This window comes from Peromyscus maniculatus, chromosome 18 (assembly GCF_049852395.1).
Source record: "Peromyscus maniculatus bairdii isolate BWxNUB_F1_BW_parent chromosome 18, HU_Pman_BW_mat_3.1, whole genome shotgun sequence".
In the NCBI taxonomy this organism is placed as follows: domain Eukaryota; kingdom Metazoa; phylum Chordata; class Mammalia; order Rodentia; family Cricetidae; genus Peromyscus; species Peromyscus maniculatus.
In genome coordinates this window covers 12,398,373-12,422,792 of record NC_134869.1, presented here as the reverse complement: position 1 = coordinate 12,422,792, position 24,420 = coordinate 12,398,373, and the positions used below count along the sequence as shown (strand labels likewise).

The 24,420-nt window shown below is 41.4% G+C and overlaps 2 protein-coding genes across 5 annotated transcripts in view; one reads left to right on the top strand and one right to left on the bottom strand.

Moving 5' to 3' along the window:
• The window catches only part of C18H12orf42 (chromosome 18 C12orf42 homolog), a 150,437-nt gene that overhangs the window by 79,012 nt on the left and 47,005 nt on the right, over positions 1–24,420 (bottom strand). For 2 of the 3 annotated variants that reach the window (XM_042263359.2, XM_042263361.2), the window contains exon 3: positions 8,516–8,584. Coding sequence is in view for 1 of the 3 variants with exons in the window: in XM_042263361.2 (XP_042119295.1) it covers positions 8,516–8,584 (69 nt within the window). In the remaining 2 variants the exon portion in view is untranslated. Of the gene's footprint in view, positions 1–8,515; positions 8,725–24,420 lie in introns of those variants that run through there. The other variant, XM_076554569.1, reaches the window with a different exon arrangement.
• LOC143269410 (uncharacterized) overlaps positions 8,220–24,420 on the top strand; it is a 49,008-nt gene continuing 32,807 nt past the window's right edge. The window contains exon 1 of one of the 2 annotated variants that reach the window (XR_013045808.1): positions 8,220–8,696. The gene's annotated coding sequence lies outside the window, so the exon portion shown is untranslated. Of the gene's footprint in view, positions 8,697–12,524; positions 12,699–24,420 lie in introns of those variants that run through there. The other variant, XM_076554570.1, reaches the window with a different exon arrangement.

Here is a 24,420-nt window from a genome sequence, read left to right as displayed (position 1 = left end):
ACTTCAGGTCGCCTCTTCTACACCAAGGAATAGAGAGTGAGATTTGACCGTGTGCAAAATAGCTTATTGTCAGAACTACCATGACTCTGTTCTCCACTCTAAGATGCAGGATCTTCCCTCCCAGCCGAGAAACCAAACAGAAGGCAGAAGAAATGGATCTCTCTCTTCTAAAAGTCCAGGTAAGGGGAACTCATGTACCACATTCTCTTCCTACATAACTCTTGGTCTGATGTCATATTTAAGAAATCAACATGAGGTCAAAAAGATTTTCCTTCTTCCTGAAAGTTTCATAATTTGAGCTGCTATGTTTAAACCTTTTGAGTAGATTTTTGTATATGATGAAAGTAAGTATACGATTTTACTTTATTGTAGATGGATATTCAGCTAACCTAGAACAATTTGTTTAAAACACTGTCCTTTGCCCCACTGAATCATCTTGACACCCTTTTTGAAAATCCACTGGCCACGTGTATTTACGTCTGGTCCCTCTAAGCTATTCCCTTGGTCTATGTCTGCTCATACGCCACTTCCATACTATTTTGATTAGTGTGGCTTTGGATTCAGCCCGAAAGCAATAAAGCTTCATGAGATGTTTTCGAGTGTCTAAATTTCCCTTTTTGCTTTCAAGATTGTTTTGACATTTGGGTACCTCTGGCAATTTGTGTGAATTTTAAGGTTTCTGGGGGGAAATCACAGTTGAGATTTTGATAGATATGCATTGAATTTATAGTCCACTTTAGATAACGTTGTATCAACCATGTGAAATTTTTGATCCACAAACATTGCAAGTCTCTCATTTGTCTAGGCTATTTCAGTGGTGTCCTTAATAAGTACTTTCCAGTGTTCAAATATTTCAGTTCTTTAGCTAATTTTATTCATATTGTATTGCTTTCATGAAAGGGATTGAAATGGATTTTTTTTATTTCTGTTCAGATGTCTCATTGATGGAGATACAAACACAACTGACCCTTTATGTATTGATTTGTTGCATTTGTGTGCTAGCTTTAACACTGAATTTTTAGTGAGATTTGTGCGGTGACCATCTAATAGCCAATGCTCAGACGTCGGCATTAGCAGACTGACTTAGGAACCAGCAACGCTCTTAGGAAGTTCTGTGCATGTTTCTGCCAGCTACACAGTAGCAGAAAGGGCAAGCCTGAGTACCTGGCAGCAGGCGGCAGGAGTGAAAACCGTGGCATCCCGTGGTGGAGGCGATGGCAGGCGTGGGCAGTATCAGATCACTGCTATGGGGGCATTCCGCCCAGAACCCCACCCCAGCTCTGACTCCCTTGCTCTCCCAAAAATACTCTGAACTACTTAATGTATTTTGTTCAATATTTTCTGTGTATGGGCTGTATTTGCTTGTGTGTGTGTGTGTGTGTGTGTGTGTGTGTGTATGTGTGTGTGTGTGTGTAAGAATGTCAAGTGTCTTCCTCAATCACTCCCTACCTTATTTTCAGAGATATGGTCTCATCCTGATCCTACAGCTCACTAATTTCTGCTAGACTGGATGATCCGCAAGCCCAGAGTTCTCCTGCCTCTGCCTTCCCAGTCCTGGGGTTCAGGTGTGCACCACCGCACCTAGCACTTTATGTCGGTACTAGAGATCTGAACTCGGGTTTTTAAGCTTGTACATACCAACTAAGTTATTTCCACAGCCCCTTGTTCAAAATAGGAACCCTATTTAACAAATGGTCAATAGTAATATATGGCCTTATTCTTTTATCCAGCTTTTCACCTGTACCACTTATTACAATTTTAATTATCTGTTTATTGTTCAGTTTCAATACTAGAATAAAAGCTCCGTGAAGTTAGAATCCTCTGTTTTGTTTATTGCAATGTCTGGTAGACTGACTACTTAATAAAACCTCACTCACTGTATGAATGAAACACTTATGAATCTATTTAAGCTTTAATGTGCATCTGTCAGAAACCAAAAGCAATGATATTTATCCTGAACCCCATGTCAGTGATTCCTCTTCAGCAGCTATATACTCTACCATCTAGACAGAGATCAGGGAGTCACTAGCAGGACCTCCCTTGGTCCCCACATTGTTTCCGCATGACACCGATCTGCCAGCTTTCCCCTGTACTCATTAGTAACAGGTTTACCGAAGTGAATGAATATGTCTCCCTTTTTCTATAAGATGTTTGTATCAGGTATTAGAAAAGCCCAACATTTCTAAACACCTTCAGAGACCACTCTTTAGCACCTAAATATAAAGGTATCCTCTGGCCACCTCAGCCACAGTAGGAATTAATCCAGTCAGAGGAGACATGGAATGAGCTGATGAAGACTGCCCACTTCTCAATATTACTTTCTTATAAAAGATGCCTCAATGCCTTTGCTGTCCACATCTGACTCTCTTATACCTGCTGGGAAAATGGCTCTCCTTTCTAGCCCATGATCTGTCCTACATTTCCCTGACTCCTTACAGTTCCCAGAACCACCACAGCACGGCTCATTTTCAAATGTCCATTTGAACAGCAGCTGTGGAGAACTCATGTCCCAACAGCATGGAACTGCTGAGTGCCACCTGAACCTTCCTCTTGCTAACACACAGCTTCTCTACCTGTCTTGAATATCGCACGATTCTAAATATGCGTTTCATGCTGATCATCGATTGGGCTATCATGTGACATGTAGCATCATTTGGAAACACACTTTCCAGAAAGCAACAAGTTTCTAATATGGCTCCAGTTACGCTGTCAGGAAAGTCAGCATTGAAAAGGAAAGCAAGTGATCAGTTTGGGAGGCATCTAGGCAGTGGGACCAAGTCCTGTGCTCATTCCATGAGTTGGCTGTTTGAAACCAGGAACTTATGCAGGGACACTTGGCTTAGTCTGGGAGGAAGGGACTGGACCTCCCGGGACTGAGTCTACCAAGTTGATCACAGTCCTCGGGGGAGGACTTGTCCTGGAGGAGGTGGGAATGGAGGGTGGGCTGGGGGTAAGGGGAGGGCGTGGGAGGGGGGAGAATAGGGGAACCTATGGCTGATATGTAGAACTGAATGGTATTGTAAAATAAAAAATATATATCACAAAAAAAAAAGAAAAAAAAAAAAAAAAAAGAAAAGGAAAGCAAGTACTGGGCAGTGAAGCAGCTCCCTAGGAAGTTCAGATAGAGTCCCCCTTCCTATAGCCAGGCCCCAGGAGGGACCAGCAACCAAAGGCTGATTCCAAATTGTGACAGAGCAAGTCCCATCCAGTGTGGGAGCCAAGGCTGGGGAGCAAGAGAAAGCTGAAGCTACAGTGTGGATGTGGGAGCTCCCAGATCAAAGCAAGGTCTTTCCCAGAACGAGGATGCCGGGTGATAGAAAAGCAGTGGCCGGGGCTCTTCAGAGCATCTCCATCTTGTGGAAAGTGCCCAGCTCACCCACTCAGTAAGTAAATGCCAAGTGAGCCACACTTCCTGCCGGAGCCTGGAATAAATCAGTAAGTGAGGTGCACTCGGCCCTGCCTTCAGGGAGTTTATGGTCTGGCACACAGAGACACTGAACAAATACTTGTTGAATTAATCGGTTGAGGATAACTGCTAAGTCCACCCTTTTCTTCTGGGCTTCTGTACAACACGCTTTTCTTCATCGGCCACTTGACAGGGTAAAGGGGTGATGACGTCAGGTTGCCGAGAAATTTGCTACTATATTTAGAGTTTACTAAAATAGACCTGTGGAAATACGACTTCGCATTCAGTATTAATGATGACCCTCACATAGAACATTTTTGAAAATTTATTTGTGTGTGTGTATGTGTGTGTGTGTGTGTGTGTGTGTGTGTGTGTGTGTGTGTGTGTGTGTATGTTTTGCCCACATGTATGTCTGTGCATTTTGTGCAAGCAGTGCTGGTGGAAGCCCGAAGAGGGCATTGAATCCTCTGAAGCTGGAGTTAGAGACAGTATGAGCTAAAATGTGGGTGCTGGGAATTGAACCCATGGCCTTGGCAAGAGCAGTGCCTGCTCACAACCACAGGACACATCTCTAACTCCGCGTTTCCTTTTGCTTAAGATTACAGAACATTTTTCAATTAGCATATAAAGCAGATATACTTACAGCACTTTCATACATATTTGGTTTAAGTTGTTCACACACACTCGCTCCTTTCAGTCAAAACTTCTATAAAATCAGTGGTAGAATGCCTGGCCAGTGAGCATGAGGCCCTAGATTTGACCCACAGCACCACCAAAGAAATTATGAAAACATCATGGATAGATATGAAGGAATATGTCCACTTCTGCTTTCATTTATTTATTTACATATTTTAAATTCAGTGAGATATGTAGTTTATGATATATGTATAATTTATAAGCACATTATAATATAGCTTGTAATGTCATACTAAGTGGGGTGATATACACATAAACATAAGCAGATTGAATATGAACACTCATTTTTTTTTAATCACTGCAAGGTATTTGCAATAAAGATTTAAATACCATTATTCTAATCCTCGGATGCACACTGACTGATGAATTATTTTCAATGGAGTTGCTTAGGAGCATTTTACCCCAGATGTCCCATAGACCAGGTTGATTCGTCCTCAACAAGTGGGGCTGACACCCGAGAAAACCATCAATCAAACTTTTCAGGTATGTTCATTTCAGGTAGACAGGACAAGGAGGATCCGAGAAGGAAGTGTGCTTGGAAGGCTGAATAGAAAACAGACTAAGAAGGAAAAGATTATCATGAAGGCCAAGAGTGAGGACCAGTCTGTGTGCAGGCCTTTGGAGCCTTGACAAAGTCTTCACAATTAATTGTTAGTGGAACTGAACCCTGTTGGTGCCTGTAAGCAGACTATGATGTTTTTATGTTTTTGGAAACATCACTAAGTCCTTCAATCCATCTTTGACCCAGAATGTATTTTTACCACCATCTGTTTGCTTTGCTCATGTCTCAGATAGCTTTAAACTAGGAAGAAAATACCAAAGTGTATAAACGTATCACCTCCACGGACACAGCTATCATATTAAACCACACACATGATTCTCCTTGATTCATTCTGCATTAAGTCATTCAGGGTATCTTTGATGTTGCATGTAGCTTCCACTTGACACCAGCTGCAACATTCCATTGTTTAAATATGCCACAATGAATTCAGCCATTCCCCTGTGGATGGGCATGAGTGGCATTTTAGTGTCCCATTCATTACAAGACTCAGGCCTCAGAAAGTCAGCTCTTGCGTATCTTCACCAACTCTAATTTCATATGCTGGTGACGACTATTGAGTTTTACAGCTGTTTGCATCTGCAATTGTTAAATGTCCTCCAAAGTGATTCTGCAGTGTGTGAAGTTCCTGTTTCTGTACATCTTTGTAAGAGCCAGAGGTGGTGGATGATTCCAAAGAAACAGCATCTTCCAGACACAACAGGGCTGATACACATATGAACTCAAAGAGACTGTGACAGCGTGTTCAAGGCCTTGCACAGATTCAACCAGACTAGATCCCAGCTCAGAAGTGGAAGTGGACACAAAGTCCCATTCATAACCAAGAAGTTATTTGCAACTGACGACTGCTAGGAAAGGGGTATGCTCTCCAGTGGGATGTCACTGGGTAGATCAACCACAGTCCAGATCAGGCTTCATGCCCAGAAGTCATAGGCCAACACAAAATGGACTCCGTGGCTTTTTGTGTTGCAATTGTAATAGAGGTAGTAGTAGCTGTTGTTATTGTTATTGTTGTTGTTGTTGGTGGTGGTGGTGGTGGTGGTGGTGGTGGTGGTGATGGTTTGTATGTTGGGGGAGTCTATTTCTTCATTTGAGGAGAGTTGTATTGGTTTTTTTGTCTTTTTTTTTCTTTTTTCCTTTTTTGGTTTTGTTTTTCTAAGAGAAAGAACATGAACTACTGTGTGGGTAGAGACATAGGGAGGAACTGGGAAGAGTTGAGGGAGGAGGAAATTATGACCAAAATACATTGTACAAAAAAAAATTTAAATAAAAAAGTTCCCATCTATTCCCAATTTTCTAAAGTTTTCCTCCCATGAATTAATGTTGAAATAAATGACCATGATAATGGGAATGTTTTTGTTCATTTGGTTTATTAATATGTATCTCATAAATTTCTCTTTTATATTAAACTATGGTGTATCATTAGAATTAATCTTAATTAGTCATGATGCATTTTATTTTATAGACTGCTGAATTTAAACTTGCTAGCACTCCATTTAATGTTTTTTATAAATTATAATGATCTATAATTTGTTTCCTTTTTTAAGTATTGCTCGCTTCAAAGGATGAGCTACATATTTCTCTCTTTCTCTCCATAGCAATTTCTGGCATTGGACATTTTAATAAAACTCAGTCACAGTGAACTGAGCATGGCACACTCTTGATAGACTCTTTGAGAAGCAACAGGAAATTTTGAATTTTAATTGAAAACTGTTCTAATTTTTTGCTTATCATGTTAAAATTTCTGTCCTGACTTTGGACATGGATTTCCTAAAAGGCAATTTTTTTTCTTTTTCTCTACTGCTGTTTTTATAACAGCCATCTGACCATTTTTTTAGTATTCAATGAACACAATATAAAAAGCATGATCCTTCAACACCTATATTCAGATGATGGCCAGATAGAGGGGGTCCAATGTGTAATCTATGATAGTGCCCCACATATGATATATGTTCTTTAATATATGCTATGTGTTATACAGTATTTGACATACAATACAGAACACCCTAAATATGATATATAATAGGAAATGAAGTATACAATAGTTAGCATATAGTGTAGCTATAACCTATGACAACATAGAAGTGTTTTAAAGAGAAACATCTTAAAATGTTTACTGCCATCTCGGGGATTCCCCCAAAGCACACAAACAGAGAGGGGAGAAGAAAGAACAAAAGGAAGGAAGTGGCCGGTCCAATTGAGCACCCAGGAGACGCCAAGACCCAGGGCTCAGACAGGACTTCAGGGCGCACCCACCACTCCTTGCTGAAATCCAGTGAAAAGAGGGGTGTCCGGGAGTCAGCTGCGAGCAAGCTTTATGTCACTGTATCAGTGTAGGCAATGCATGACTGCCACGTGGAACACATCTCTCCAAGAGAGACTTGGGACCTTCCTTTAGGAAGTTCTGCTTTCTGAGGGTCTAGGCACACTAATGGAATGGCCTCAATAAGGGGATTCTGTAATGTCCTTTCCCTTTCCTACAAAACCCTGCTGTGAGTCACAGACTCCATTAGCTGAATGGATTCTTAGGCGGCCAATGACTTCAAGTCCGAATGGAAAAACAACCACTGACACAGAAAGCTGAAGATGCCTTATTTAGACTCAGCTCTCTGCTCCAGCACAGAAAGAGTCGGCATAAAATCAGGTCATGGCTTTGTTTGTGTGTTTTAAGTAGGCCATGTTTTCATCTTCTCCACGCTGGCCTCGTTTTTAATCTTAGAACATGAGTTTACACCTCTGGTTGCTACTAGAATTCTATTTCTGGTCACTGCATCCTACTTTTGAGTAAGCACCAACTCAGGGCAAACCCACTCACAAACCGTGATGGAGCTTTTGTTGTTGTTGGATTTGGGCTTTCTTCTTTCCAAATTTTTCTTTGTCCCATTGGTTGGTTGTTGTTCTTGGGTGTGTGTGTGTGTGTGTGTGTGTGTGTGTGTGTGTGTGTGTGTGTGTGTGTGTGTTTGAGACAGGGTGTCACCATGTAGCCCTGGCTAGCCTGAAACTACCAAATTTTTGGAAAGGGCAAACTAGAAGGTAAAACTATCTTAGAATCACCCCCAAACCCTCTTCATCTACCTGAGTTCTAGTGAGGGCATCAGTGTCTCTGGACTCTGGGGTCAGGTCCTCTTTAGATGACATTGCAATTGCCCTCAAGGCAAATAGGAAGGACATGGAGACATACAGAGCTCTTACAATGTGTATTTCAGGACAAAAGTCCCTCCTTTTCCCAGCCCCGCTTTTGTAAACAAAGCTCAGGTATGGCTAAATCTGGGAAGCTACCATGGCTCCGCGACAGTGGGATTGGCCTGCTAGCCAAGGCGACCATCTCTGTGTACACACCACAGTCACTGAGAGAGGCACTCATCGTAGAGATAGGCATTCACTTTGGCCTTCCGTGAACGGGCCATTAGCAACCAAGGAATAAAAGCAGCCTGCTAAGAGGTCACACAGAGTGTTGAAATTTTTCAGTGTTTTGATGTTTTCTGTATCAAACCAGTCATTCCTTGTATTGACTACTGTAAGACAAAATCATCATGCTAGACCCCCTAAATTGTGACACATATAGGCACTGAAAAAAGTATCTAGTCCATGTTTCTAGTCTTCATAGTCAGATGAGGCTTTCCTTGGTACACATATATCTGTGTGCTCAAAGAAGAAAGAGCTCACATGATTCTCAGACACAGACTCAAGATTCTGTGGGAAATATCTTTTAACATCCTTATTTAAACACAAATAATTTACAGTTATAATTTCTGAAATAAGTATGAAGGAATAGATGCCAAGTGTCAAGCTACAGAACACCAAGAGAGGACAGTACAGATGTGGTCCTAGGCAACAGGATTCTGTTTACTCACGTTTGTCTGAGATGCGCCTCTCTCCCACAGGGTCACATTGCTCACAATGGGAAGATAGCAGAGGGACTTCTGGAAGAGAGGGAACAAGTCATCTGGCGTCACTTCAGTCTCGTTTTGTCACTGAGAGATGAGTTTTAGGCAGCTCAGAAGCTCATTTATCCAAAGAATGGCCGTTCATACGGTGAGTACCTGATAATACCCAGAACACTGGCCCAGTTACCATGGGAACTGTGGCAAATTCCAAATGCAGTTGCCACTTTTCAGAGTCCAGATGAAGCGACATGTAGGAAGTTTAAAGAAACTTCATGAATGAATTTCAAATGTTGATGCTGGTGTATCATAAAGGGAGAAAATGACTCTTGAAGTTCCTTTAAACTTCAATTAAGATGAAACAGAATTAAACTGGTACACCCTTTGCCATATGCTTTTGGCATATGTCCCATCATCTTGAGTCATCCTCGACTGATATACACAAAGCTAACCCACATACCCAAGAACATTAATAAGAAATGAACACTACTTGGTGGAAGTCATTAATTTGGAACTATATGTTATGCAGAATTAACATGGGAAAAACTTGCTGGAAACAAATGTGCAATGCATATAATATGATTGCCCAGGGCAGCCAGAGAAGGTAACCTGAGGACCTCATGATGGGAGAGAACCTTGACATTTTCCAGAAAAATGTCAAACCTTAATAAGATGATATCAGGATTGGTTTTCTAACCTCTTGTTTCCAATTTGATGTTTTTCATTTAGTTAGTCACAGTGTTCAGAGCCCTTGACCCAGCATTTGCTAAACTCAATCCTGGTACCTTGAAGAGCACACCCCAACATGCCCAAGGCCAGGATACAGGCATGCAACTGAAAAACAGTAGCCCTTCTACTTTTCATCAAGGTGGCAAGGATTTAAACATTTCATTGGTTGATTAATTTTATGTGTAGTTGTATGTACCTGAGTGTATGTACATTCACCATATGTATGAAAGTGTCCAAGGCAACCAGAAGAGGGTGTGTGATTTCCTGTAACTGGAGAAATGGTTGATTGTTAGCTGTCTGGTGTGGCTGTTAGGAATTGAACCTGGATCCTCAGCAAGATCAGCAAATTCTTTTAACTGTGGAGCATTTCTTCAGCCCTGGATGACCAGGATTTAAAACAGTGATAGTTACAAAGACTCATGCAGGGAAAAGCAGTAAAGCTGAATGTTGTGGAGGAGAAAGACAGACAGATGTATGCAGATTCAATGGTGGTAGATGGTGTGGACTTGGGAAACAGACGTCTTCCTACTCAACAAAAATCAAGAAGAAATAATGGTCTTCCTAAAATCCAAAGCAAGACTGAATGACATGAGAAATCAAAGGTTAGGTTTAAGAGGGCAGGAAAAGAATAAAACTCCTGGAATCTAGAGGAAATATACCAGTGAGTACAAAGATTTCCAAGAGCCCTGAAAGTGATTATAAATATACCATAAATACAGGCACAGGTGTGAGCCGATGAAGTCAAGCAAACACATCTTTTACATGGTAACCCTGGTGTCATTTCTGTACATGACAAACATACAACAAACAGGACTAGAAAACACAGGTAAGAAGCAGAAAGGAATCCTAAACTACCACCATTTGCATGCTCCGTGAAGAAGTTACTTCAGATCGCCCAACATAGTGAAGAGCCAATGCAGCTTTACCAGCCTAGACGCCTCTAAATACTTAACTCTCTGGTGAGTTACTAGGAGCATATGCAGCCTTCAAACCCCAGAAGTCTGTTTGGAAAACCTGGAAACCACCTCATCTGTGCAGGACGGAAGGACCACCAGGGGAAGTCAGGCTCATGCCCAACATGCATCTCAGGCCCCCTCATCAGTGAAACCTCTGCATTCACTCCAACCATGCATTTCCATGCATCTGGGGTTTCCCAACTAGGTAGCCTTTACCTGAGGTGGACAGGACCCTTTGCACACTGCTCTGACATTGATTTCAACAGAGATTCCTCGGTACCACTGTCCAAGCTATGCTTGTGTCGCGCCACACCTGAGGAGCATCATTCAGAGTGCCCAGGATGGGAACACAGTATCCCCACGTGTGCACAGCAGTCCTGCAATGGGTACTTTCCAAACAGGCTCCACCATGGCCAACAGTACATTCTGTTCCTTTAGAAGGAAAAGTAGAACATTTTGTTTAGGTGTAGCTGATATACAAATGACTGAATGTATCTGATATCCACAAACTAATGACTTGGGAGGTATTTACCAGAGAAAAGAAGCAACAGAGAGTAGGATTATCTATCAGCTCTCTGGGAAAGCCTCTCCTTGAACCTTCAAATGCAGGTAGAATTTATTTTCAAACTAAACGGCTATTGTAATCCACAAGCCAGTGGGGGAGGGGCTTGAAGAAATAAAATTGCTGGGATAGTCGCTGTCGGTCATTAACCTGATTTCCTAATGAATACGGCATTAGGCATTCATTAACAATCATTTGTGTTGACGTTGAGGAGTTGATGTGTGATGAAGGTTGGTAAATGCAAGCAAATGTAACCAGGGAATTCTGGACACTTATAAAGCAATTAACTTGTTTGGCAGTAATTACACATTGAAAGCTAAATCAAGTGCATTTAGAAAGCCACAAGAGTCGCCACATAAAGCAAGGGTGCTTTGCTCCAAAATACTCATAATAAATAATAATAATAATAATAATAATAATAATAATAGCCCATGTTTCTCTGAAGATGAAAGAGAAGGCAAAAATATACCATAAGTGATGAGCAGAAGGCGTGGGTCTGATGAGAAGAAATGAAGTCATAGCCCATATCTTAGAGAAGAGTCAGGTTACCAAAAATAAGGACAGATCCACCCATTTAACTGAGATTTAAAATAAAAAACATTGTGACACAATATTGTGAAACCAAGTGTCACACACTGCAGGATACAGGTTTTGCTCCATTCACATGCACGCACAGACATATATGACGCATTCCCTGCATGAACAGTGAAAACCAAACCTGCTGGGGGGGAGCTCAGACAGCCACTCTATTGAATTAACAGGTTTTTACCACTGACAATTTTGATCTTCAGATGACACCTGAATGGGGCCTTTATTCAACGTAGTGTGTGGCTCAAAGTTCCAGTCATTAAACACAGTCAACAACTTTCAAAAGTGAATAGAGCACTGTGGTGGCCTTAAGAAAAGAATCCAGGGAAAGATGGCTGGACCGGTTAAAGCGAAGGATGCAAGCACAAAATTCCATGCAAAATTTATCATCAAAGTGTCTCTGCAGAGCCACATACAAAGCTTCAGTGATGACGCTTTCAGATAGGAAATCACTGTTTTCGAAATTTCCAGTCCTCTAAAATTTAGTGGATAAATAGGAAAAATAGAGGTGTGTGTGTGTGTGTGTGTGTGTGTGTGTGTAAAAGTTTGTGTGGATGTGTGTGTGTGACTGTGTGAGTGTGTGTATGAGAGTATGTGAATGTGTGCATGTGTATGCAAATGTGTATGTGAGTGTGTATGTGTGTGTGTGAGAGAGAGAAAGAATGTATATGTGTGTGTGTATGGTGTGTGTGTGTGTGTGTGTGTGTGAATGTGTGTAAAAGTTTGTATGGATGTGTGAGTGTGTTATGTGAATGTGTCTGTGAATGTGTGTTGTGTGTGAATGTGTGAGTGTGTGTATGAGAGTATGTGAATGTGTGCATGTGTATGCAAATGTGTATGTGAGTGTGTGTGTGAGAGAGAGAGAGAGAGAAAGAATGTGTGTGTGTGTGTGTGTGTGTGTGTGGTGTGTGTATGGTGTGTGTGTGTGTGCATTCCCTCCTAGGGTAGCAATAAGATGGTTAGGCTACAGGAGAAAATCTTCAGAGGAACCCAGAGAGTGGACTAAAAACAAAGATTTTCAAGCTTGAGTCAATGTCCGGATCACCCTCCTTTAAAGATGGGATGTGACAAATACCTTCACAAATAAAGGTTCGCATGTACTTGAGGGTTAGTAACCAAAAGAAAGTTCCCAGGAGGCTCCACAAAGGGCAGCTGGCCTTGTGGAAACATTTGCGAAGTGCTTGGCTGTCAACAACGCTAAAAGCAAATACTTGCTTTGCCCCTAGGATTGGAACGGAAAGTGGAAACCAGGGGATGGCTTTTGAAATCTCGGGTTAAGTCACTGAACTGCACCAAATAGGAAGATACGCTTGCCACAGTGAGTGCTATTTCTTCTAAAAGATGTAGTTTGATTATAAGAGAAAAATCATTTGTTTCTAGGCATAGGATCAAGATATTATTCTCAAAACGCATTAATGAACTCACTTAATTGAAGCTCCTTTTATAGATCAGATTGTCTACTTGTTAACCGAACAGGGGTGTTTCATTTGAAATTTCCTTGGTCAGCAAATTGCTTCCTGATGTAAACCACACTCCAGCAGTGTACTAATACATCACTCCATTCCTTTGTAGTAGTCCCAGGAGCTTTTCCTGAGTCTTTACAGTCAAAGACAATTCGTGTGTCAGAAAATTCAGGAAATCCGATATTGAAGTAGCTGTTATTACAGACAATTCTTACCTTTTAATGTACAGTCAGGTCACCTGGGGCTCACTGGTTAAGACGTGCCGGCTAGCTCAGGGGGTCTAGTGTGGACTCAAGATCAGGCTTTTATAGCAAGCTTCCTGATTACATGGTTCCCTTATAACATGTCACTGAACCTCTGAGCCTTACAGTATTTATTGTCTTAAAGAGGATATAAGAGGCCAGGAATGGTAGAATATGCCTTATCATCCCAACACTTTGGAGGCTGAGGCAGGAGGATTGCTAAGAATAATCTGTTCTGCATAGGTAGCCACGAAGAGGTCAGCCGGGGCTATTAAACAATGCTCATTTCAAAAATTATAAATAAAATAAAGAGATTAAGACCACAGATAACTGAAACCTTGAAAATGGATTCCTCTCCAATGAGAGTCCTCCAAAGCATAATGAACCAGGGATTGAGCGATGTCCATTAATAACAAAAATGAAGACATGGTCTGGCCACCATGTAGTGGACTTCCCAGTTGCCATAGCTATGCCCAACGCATGTGTGTCCACTTGTTTGGTTATTGCAACCAGGATAATTATTGATCCACACCGCAGTGTGTTCAGCCCCAAAGGAGCAAAACAAAATGGCGCACAATCTCTATGGTCCTCCCCAGGAAGCCCAGCGGAACAAAGGCCCTGACAGGATGGAGTGCCGGAGATATGCCTCCATCAGACAAGGCAGAAACACGAAAACGTATCGGGGCCACTTCTTAAAGGACATGTCCTTCAAGAGCCAAATGTCACCGGGCGGTGGTGCCGCACACCTTTAATCCCAGCACTCAGGAGACAGAGCCAGGTGGATCTCTGTGAGTTCGAGGCCAGCCTGGGCTATAGAGTGAGTTCCAGGACAGGCTCCAAAGCTACACAGAGAAACCCTGTCTTGAAAAACCAAAACCAAAACCAAAAAAAAAAAAAAAAGAGCCAAATGTCTTTCAGCCAAAATCAGAAGTAGAAGCAAAAATAGACTTAGTGGCAAAAAAGGATGTAAAATGGTGACGTCAGAGAAGAGGGACAGAGAAGTCTTGACGGGAGGACATTCTGACCATGAGGTAGCTGCAGATCGGGACAATAATAGCTCTTGTCCCTTAACCAAGGTACTGTTGGTTGCCTTCTATTTTTATCAAGATTTATTTGGGAGATGAGAAACCTGAAACCCAAAGAATTTCACTATATCCCAAGGCAGTCCCATTACTGAGCAGTTGGGATCCCAAGATGAGAGTGCCTGGTGCAAGACCTGTGTCCTTCTCATGGCGTCTTGCATAAGTATTTCAGAAGATCTAGATGGAGAAGCATGGGGCAGCCGGTGAGAAGAGACCAGTATTGCATTTCTGTGCAAACATTCCACTCTGTTTTTTTCCTTTCTTCAGCTAGTACTTTGAATATTTGACTACACAGAAAAAATAATTGACTCCAGTCACATGGCGATCTACTATTTTATCAGCCTTTGGCAAACTCCTGTCAGCAACAAATTGTCAGACCTTTTAAATAACCATAATTTTATTCTCAGTGATTCTTCAAACTATCTTTACCTTTGAAAGACCTCAACTTTGGAAAGTACACTTCAAACTAGACAGGCAGAAACTGAGCCAAGGGAAGCATTGACAAAGGCAGTTAGCCTGGTGGAGCTCCCCGTGAACTTCAAAACTGGAAAAACAAGGCGCCCTCTCTTGGCAGACAGGGCCCTCCGACAATCCTTGGTTTGGTGAGTAAATGTCATTATGAAGAGCAAAACCTTCCAACCTCACACAGCAGCTGACTGTCCCTGCATTACCTGTGGGATGTGGTACAAGGGTGAGCATCACAACTACATTGCAGGATGCTGGGGAAGTGGAAACGTGGGCTGTGTGTAGTCTACACTACTTTTAGGAGTCCCACTGTGAATGGAGAACAAGAGATAAGACAGAAGCCGGCCAGGGCGATGGGGTCAAGTGTTGACTTTATCTCTCTAAATAATTACAGAGGTCTAGGAAAGCTTAAAAACAGAGAAAGGGGGTGTGGAGGTGAGGAAGGAGGCTTAATACATACAATAGTCAACTTTAAATTCAAAAGTGCCAGTCCCCAGTTCTAATCCTCTCTTCAAGGAAGACAAAACCATCTAGGTTAAAAGATTCTGAGTCTAAGAAGTAAATCTTATTCCCTCTAGATAAACACACAGGCTCCCAGTTGAACAAAATCACTTACTCTTTGTGTGCATCTTAATTATAAATTCATTCCTCAATTGTTAATTGTCAGCCACTGATTCCAGAAGCTCAAGAAAAACAATAGAAACTCGATTTAAATGATGTTTTTATAACTGTTGCTTTTTTATTATTATTAAAGAATTAGCAGGAGACAGGATGTTTATTCAACTTTGGACACCCACGGTCAACTAAGCAGAAGTAACAACTGGATATTCTTCGTTAACATCTGTTTAAGTAGTTTTCTATCAAACAACACTAACATGCCTCTACAAATATCCCTTCCTTTGGCTGCTAGAAAAAAATCCAAGAAATGGACAAATATGTTATGTGCAGCCAAACACCAGCAAGTCCATTGTAAGTTAGTGATGATCAGTGGCTAGATACAACAAGCTTACAAAAAAAAAAAAGACCCTTAGCAGGACGCTGGGAGACTGGGGGTTTTGTGGACCACGCATTCTGTCTCATCATGTGGTTACCATTTCAGAAGAATCATTGAATTTCCAGGAACCAGCCAGGCTCGTCAAAAGAAATCACAAATCCTTAACTAACATATGCTAACTTTTCTTTGAGGAACAAAAGAAGCATCTTTGTTTGTTCCTCACCAGCAAACACACAGCCGTCTCAAAGGCGTCCTTTCACTGGTCATGTTAGCAGAGAAATTCAATTGTATTTAATTAAGTTCACCCCCCCCCCAAAAAAAAAAAAAAAAACCCTGCACACAGAAGCATCAAAGAGGTTATCAGGGGTCAGATGCCTGTCATGACTTTCTGACCCTCCCAAAATGCAAAATAAAAGATTGTGGTATCCCTGCTGGCAAGATGGGTTTCCACGTTTGTGTCGCTCCCTTTCTGCTTTAATTTAATAGCAATCAGCACAATATGGCCACTTTTTCTGAACAATAGTATGGGCAGAAGTTAGATTTAGAGCCTTGCAAGGGGGAGATGGGACACAAGAGAAGCTCACTGTGGCTTTCAAGGCTCAATGAGAACATCACATCCATACCCATCACACACACACACACACACACACACACACACACATCTATTTAACATTCATTGTGCTCAAAATGGACAGATGCGTGCCTCTGAAATCTCATATTCAGGAATTAATTTCAATGTTCAGCTTCCCATAGATGCTTTTAAAGAGAGAGGTATGCATGAATAAGAGGTTTTTTTTTTTCCTTTATCAGAAAGTAATCTTAGGGTCTGGCCATGCATTTATCAGCTCTTTTAACTTAAAAAAACTTAAATATTTATGGTTCTTCTTCTCTAAATTTCATAATTTTCACCTTATATTAAGCACTTAGGAATATAACCAGAGTTCTAAATGTGTTTCATGGAAACCAAACATAAGTTAGTTAAACTGATGTTACTTAAAACCTTAAATGTCTGATTACAAAGGAGTCCCAGGCCTGGCCACTTACTTCCTAAGATATTTCATGTTTAGAAAATGGTATTGTTACATGATATAATGAAAATGAGCCTAAGGGTCTAGGGCCCAAAAGGTATCTTCCAGATCATGTAATTCAGCATCCCAGCTGATGTTTGACCTCCTGATCACATTGCCACCTCACTGTATCCAATCTGTAGTTAGGACTCGCACAAAAACTTCAAACTTGCCATTTCCTAGGGCCATCCATTTCTGAAGACACAATCTCATAAGCAAACATTGAAAACAGAACTAACATGATTCAATGTTGAAGTCAAGTGTCTCAAATTTTGACTGTAGCTCTGAAGCCAATTTCATAACTCGAGTAATTTGCTCAAGCACCCTATTCATGTGAAAGGAAGATTAGTGTGTGCCCTCATCTCTGAAGATTCGTGTGGTTTTATGAAATTGACTTTTCCAGTGTAGGTCAGACGGTTGAGTCATCTTTGACTTGAACATCTGCTGAAGTCCACAAGGAGCCACTGCCTGGAAATCCTTCCAAGTTTCACATGAAAGAGCGTCAGGCTGCATGCCATGATTTTCATTGCCACAAGCGAGTTCCAGAGTGGATGGGGAAGTGATACAGCATGTACCTTCTTTTTTGTAGCCACTGCTTTGAAAAGGGTTGCAAGAGGGACACTTAAGACTGTAACCTGGTGCCAGCAAGAACATGGCGGGAACAGGAAACAACTTAGAGAACACTTCATGTCTAGTGTTGAATTCCATGAGCCTCTGCCCTTCCTGATGAGAAAAGTGGGTGCAGAGTAGAAGACTGTACATTTATGTACATCCATATTCTTGAAGGCCAAGTAAGAGGGAGGAATAAGCAGGGTCAATAGTTACTGAGCTCATCTCAACCACCCTATAGAAAAGGAACTGTGGTCTCAAGTCATAAAAGAAAACTGATGGATGGCTACATGACTAGATAAATTGACAGGGCCAAGAACACTCAGCTCTTGAACAGGGGAGATTCAGACCAAGTTCTGTACCCAAAGCACCCAAGCCCAGTCCAATAACTTTGACAATGGGATTTAACTACCTTTAAGACAACAAAGACCATATTTGAGTTGTTTCCCTTCTCCTATCCATATGAAAGCACACAGCACAGCTACAGATTCCTTTGCCATCTTTATTTTACACAGTTAGCTCATTTGCCACATAGGTAAAACAACCATCTGTGTCTTTTGTTAATAACATTATACTAATAGGGGTATGTTTAATGCTAAAATATTTTGCTATTTGTGTGTGTGTGTGTGTGTGTGTGTGTGTGTGTGTGTGTGTGTGTGTGTCTCGGTCAGTATGTCTGTGTCTGTGGGAGAGAATGCCCACGTGCCCAGAGGGCAGAGGCATCAATCACCCTGAAGCTGGAGTTTTAGGCAGTTGTAAACGGCTTAACGTGAGTGCTGGGAAACAGACTTGGATCCTCTGCAAGAGTAATACCTATTCTTAACCACCCAGTCTTCCTTCAGGTCCCTGTTTAGTCTTCTTAATGTGCAAAACCTTTAAGATAAGTAATAAACAAAAGGACTTACTACCCTCTTTATTATGCTAAACTATAGCAATTTATTCTTCCCACAACAGTCCCCTTTGCTCCATATGATATCACTAAATATTAAAAAAAAATACAAAATTAGTAACCAAAAGTAAAAATTGGTATGGACAGTCATTGCCAAAGTCTGAGTGCTTCTGTCCTTAAATTTGTGCATTGAAATTCATAATACAAAAGGGTTGGTATCAAAAGTTGGGACCTTTGGAAGATGAACTGACCTCACTGTTGGGTAATATTATTTTAAGGTGTGTTACTTTTGCTTAGAGCAAATGGCCAATAGCGAGGTAGGAGAAAAGATAGGCAGGGCTGACAGCCAAGAGAAGGAAAAATCTGGGAGGGAGAAGAGTAAGAGAGCAAGGAGGAGAAGACGCCAGGCACCTGCCAGCCAGGCACAGAGCTGGGTGGAGTAGGAGTGAAAGTAAGATGTACAGAAAAAAGGGGGAAGCCCAGAGGCAAAAGGTAGATGGGATCATTTAAAGTTAAGAAAAGCTGGCTAGAAACAAGCCAAGCCAAGGCCAGGCATTTGTAAGAAATAAGTCTCCATGTGTAATTATTTGGAAGCCCTCAAAGAGTAAAGAGAAAAAACAACACCTCACAAATGTGATTAAAGACCTCATAAAAAGTCCTAAGGGGAAATTGTTGCCCCTTCTATCACAGGACACAGCAATGAAGTATCATATTCAGAGAACATTGAATCATCAAGTGCCTTGACCTTGACCTTCAAAATATCCAGGACTGTGAGCAATTAATTTCTATTGTTCATACATTACCCAGTCCAGTAATTTTATTATAGCAGCCTAAACAAGCTATGACAAGTACACACATACACCACACACACACACACACACACACACACACACACACACACACACACACACAAAGACAGACAGACAGACTTAGGAACACAATGAATGCTGCCATTCTGTATCCCACTTCTACTCTAAATACAATTCATAAAAACTTGATATAGTCCCTGCTGTTCACTGACTGGGAGGCCAATGCAACAAACATTAATTACTGTGCTGAGTTTGTTGAGCATAATTAAGCAGACTATACTTACACTCAGGTGTATGTCACATCTGGACTTGTTACCACAGCAACAGAACACCATCTGACACTCCAAGATAAAGCACACATTCTAACATTTTAACTAAGTCCAAATTTTTAACCTTTGAGTGAGCAGAAGTAAAATCTTATCATTCAGAATCAAAGTGAGAAACACACTTCACACCGAGACCATTTTGATTTAATTTTACTCACTTGAATGCTAAGTATATTCTAATTCAGCCAAGCAATAATGAATGAATAATGGTTCTGCCATGCAAATACAGGGATGTGGTTGTCTGATAAATTGTAATAACTTTTCAGAGAGACAAACCCATCACCACCACCACCAAAAAGAACTTTGGATGAGGATGTATGTAGCTCAGCTGGTAGAGAGAGGGCTTACCTAACATGTAACATAAGCATGCAGGAAGATTATGTCAGACCCAGCATACAACAGGAGGAAGGTGGAAGCTGCTGTGGGAAGTTCTGTATGTCCTGTGGGAGCCCTTTCTCGGGTTCCTCGTGGCTTTACCCAGCAGGTCCGCATAGAGGATGATTAGGACCATGGGCCTGAGTGCAGGTGTCTGAGATGGTCTGCACTTGGCTGTGCTGTGGGATGGTCTGTATGTCAAGTTGCTCTGATTGGTCAATAAATAAAACACTGATTGGCCCGTGGCTAGGCAGGAAGTATAGGCGGGACTAACATAGAGGAGAAAAGAAAGAACAAGAAGGCAGAAGGAGACACTGCCAGCCGCCTCCAGGACAAGCAGCATGAAAAGATGCCGGTAAGCCATGAGCCACATGGCAAGGTATAGATTTATAGAAATGGATTAATTTAAGCTATAAGAACAGTTAGCAAGAAGCCTGCCATGGCCATACAGTTTGTAACCAATATAAGTCTCTGTGTTTACTTGGTTGGGTCTGAGCGGCTGTGGGACTGGTGGGTGACAAAGATTTGTCCTGACTGTGGGCAAGGCAGGAAAACTCTAGCTACAGAAGCCTGTAGTCCCAGCACTTGGGAGGTGGAGACAAAAGAATCAGAGATTGGAGAAGATCATCCTTCACTACATTGTTAGTTCAAAACCAGCCCAAACAACATGAGACCACATCTCAGAGTGTAGATTTGGGACTAGAGTTGACTTGGCTTTCCTTGACACAGGATACACATGTTGTTTGTGGAAAAAACAGACTAAACTCAAAAGTCTAATGGGCTACATTTGTCTCTTCCTCCTCTGCCAACTCAATGACCTTTAGGATAGACTAACAAAAGCACCCATTTATAAAATCCCCAAGCTTCAACAAACATTTTATACATGTTAGCCCATTGGATCACAGTCTTTGGAGTAGGTGTCAGATGATAAACATGGTAAGTAAAACTCGTAGTGGTGTGAGTATGTGTAAATATTATCATTAATATCGTGTTTCAGAAATAAATTACTTGAACATTAGGAGGAAAATGCAATCATGCCCAAAGATTAAAACCAAATATTCAAATACTAATGGGAAATAACAAAGGTCACTTAATGGTGTCTATAAAATGTAAGAGAATTAGATAATTCTTGCATAATCCTGACTCCACAGCAGCATGAAAAAAGCTATGAGTGCGTAGTCTCTCCAGGAGAGATGAACACAGCTAGTATCTAGTACTATGGGGCCTTCCATGATATTTTGCAGAAGGGGCACCATGACACTGTTGTCACAGAGATGGCGATGAACAGTCTACTTTGTTGAAAGAATTAGACAGCTCATTAAGACTCCTAGATATAACACAGACTTCATGAAGAGCAAAAGGGGAATGGGCAAAAAATGACTGTGTAAGGGAAAATAATTTGTTCAGACATTAAGATGAAGTATTCATGTTTGGGGAAAAAAAAGGTCCTTTTTTTTTTTTAACAGATTCTGGTCAAATCTTCACACAGTCTCGCCTATTCCACAAATGTACCCCAAATGAGAAAGAGCCACCAGAGAGCCCATTTCACAAATAACTCCACTTCTACCATCACCCAGGAGCATACAGCTTGTACAGTGTGGGGTTAACCAAAGATGATATTGTCTGACTTTCTAGGCAAGCACGAAGTCCTCCATCTAGCCAAATCTGGTAAGAGGTGAGGCTATGGGTGATGTCATCCTTGCAGTCCCTCAAAACGACACCCATCCTCACACGGCACTTGTGTAATGATGGACCATAAGTCAGTCCAGCCGCTGACACACTATGGGCATATAGAGGATTTAGCTTTGCTCTGGGTTTTTATTTTCCAGATGACCTTCTGCAAAATATCACGGAAGGCTTGTGACTCAAGCTTTACGGTAACATATGCTTTAGGAGTTTAATTTGGTTTTGAACAGGATTAAATGTGCCAAAAATCAGACCACAAGATATTCATAATGAGGGACAGAACACAATAGTCACCTTAAGTGAAGAGTAATTATATAACAAGAATTCGCAAATTGCTTGATGGCGTTTTCTTGTGGAGACAGGCACAGCTGCCACGCTGAGAAAGTGCCAAATTGTATTCTTTTCTCCCCGTTTCCAAGAAGAGAAATCCCCTCTGCCTGGTGCGGCTTCCTGGTTCTTCTCTGATGCATTCACACATCTTAACAGGTGATTGCTGGGGCAACCTGGTCTTTTTCTCAGAGTGTGTCTTGGCCTTTTTACAACTGAGTGTGTAAGGCATACAAGTGTGTGCTAGGATGTCAGTTGGATGTCTGTTTTGCTATAATTAAAAATTGTATTCAATAAGAGGCACATACATGCCTAAAAAGTAATACAGGATTTTAGAGAAAAGCAGTGTGGATGTTAAAAAGCATTTCTGATTACAATATATTTTTGGTTGGCCTGTTCAGCCAATAAAACATTCAGAATATATCAGAATCTTACATAAACCAAAAGGTTTAGTGCATCAGGGAATCAGGGAGGAAAGAGTAGCCTAACATAGGCAGAGCTTAACATGTGAGGAAATAGACATCTTTTTTCCTGGAAGGTGAGGACAGACAGATAGACTGCTTTGCTACCGAGAAGCTTCACTGGATAATTTTCAGCGGAGCTGTGCAGGATTGATGCTTTTGTGGATCCAAGACATTTTTGAAGCTGAAGAAAGCATGCACTTCTCCACTGCACCCACCCACACAACAGGAATGAATTCGCTCACACACGTGCTGGGTTTGCTATTATGTCTAACAGTCAACTGGGAGTTCGCTTTGTGCCCACCAAGATGGGTATTTGGTCCTGACCTAACAACTCTACCACTCTGTGAAAGGGATCTTTGTTCCCTGCTCTGCGTTATTGTAATTGATTTTAAGTTGGTGACCTTAAGAATTGAACTCAACTCCTGACCCCTGCTTTAACCTGCTGTACCCTGAGCTCTGTGTTTTACAGCAGGCTCTCTTGCTGAGTTAAATACATATTTGCATGCAGTATATAAAAGATATTACAACCACTACATGCAAAGACAACAGATTTGTTTCAGGTTCCAGTTCTTTTCCTAACAAAGGCGGCCTATCCTTGCCCACTCTTAAACTTGAACACATCTTTATCTATCCCCGCACCCTGCCACCCAAGTCTTTTCATGTCCCTGTACCAAAGTACCAGCTTAAGAACAATCTGAACGTACAAATGAATCTCTGCAACATTTAGGAGAAAGTCAACATTGAATGTGCACTGAAAACCAAAGCATTACAAATGCAACTTCTTTTTTCTATCCCTGAAATATGAACAAGACTGAGTAGTTTTCACTGGAAAGCCCCCTAGCTTCGCTATGGCAACAGTCTGAGTGTTGGAAGTGACCCAAATCTGAATAACTAGCTTGTAAAGATCTCTGTGTCCATCTTCAAGAGAGACCTGGATTGCCCTTCTAAAGAGTAGTTGAACCTCGTATTACTTGCCTTGCTCAGAAATCACAAAGGGTCTCTGAGCATCTCTCATGGGAATGAGGGTGTCTGCTCCTTATCCAAACCACCCTCTCAACCTTGGCCCGCATTCTCCCCTCTACATACTCTTACCAACCCCCCAAGCGCTTCTGTGTCCCCTCTACTCTCCTTGCTTTTCCCGTGGGTGGCTTTCATACTCTGACTTATCCCTTCAACTGACATCTCGCTTCATGTGCATCTAGGTCCTGATCATAACGATTCAAGACGTGTTTACATGCACAGAGAAGCTGGTGTGTTAGTCCATACCTGTAACTCCAGCACTTGCCTCCAGGCTGAGATAGGGGAATCACAGTATCTAGACCAGCCTGCACAGGGCAGTGTGCCCCACTTTCAAAAGCAAAAATCAAGAGGAACCACAGCCAAAAAGGAGCTGGAGAGATGGCTCAACAGTTAAAAGCACTGATTTTCCAGAGAACTCGGGTTCAATGCCCAACATCCACATGGCAGCTCACAACCTTCCCATAATTCCAGTTCCAGGAGAGCTGATACCCTCTTCTGGCCTCTGCAGGCAGCAGGTATGCATGCAGATGCATAGACATACAAAGAGACAAAACACCATATATATAAAATAAAAACAAATAAATAAATCTATTGTTAAAAAAAGAACAAAGAGAGGGATGGAGAGATGGCTCAGAGGTTAAGAACACTGGCTGTTCTTCCAGAGGTCCTGAGTTCAATTCCCAGCAACCACATGGTGGCTCACAACCATCTATAACAAGATCCAGTGCCCTCTTCTGGAAATAAAATTTAAAAAAAAAAGAACAAAATAAAGCAAGCTTGGAGCACTTCAAGAAGAGAGATAACCTCATCTGTCTTTAGAATACTCTCAATGAGGAAAAAAACTTTGCACTGAATAGAACTTACATAAGACATATTGCATACAGGATAGGTGTGTATTGCACTGTGTGATCTAAGTTTCCTTAATACTCCGTAATGTTCACACAAGTGTAAAATCTCTTAATGATTCTTTTACCACAATACCTTTCATATTTAAGTAATGTGTAACTTTACCTAGATTCAGATATTTTGACAACTTATAAGACATACATGCCTGGATTTATGTAACTTTTAGTCTAATACAAAAATAAATAATCATTTTGTTGGGAGGCAAAAAAAGATACTGCATAAAGAAATTGTGGGATTGACAGGTTATTGGGCAAGAAGATGACAAGTGACCAGATAAATGGCTGGGTAAGTGAATAGTTAAACAGTTGGGTGGATG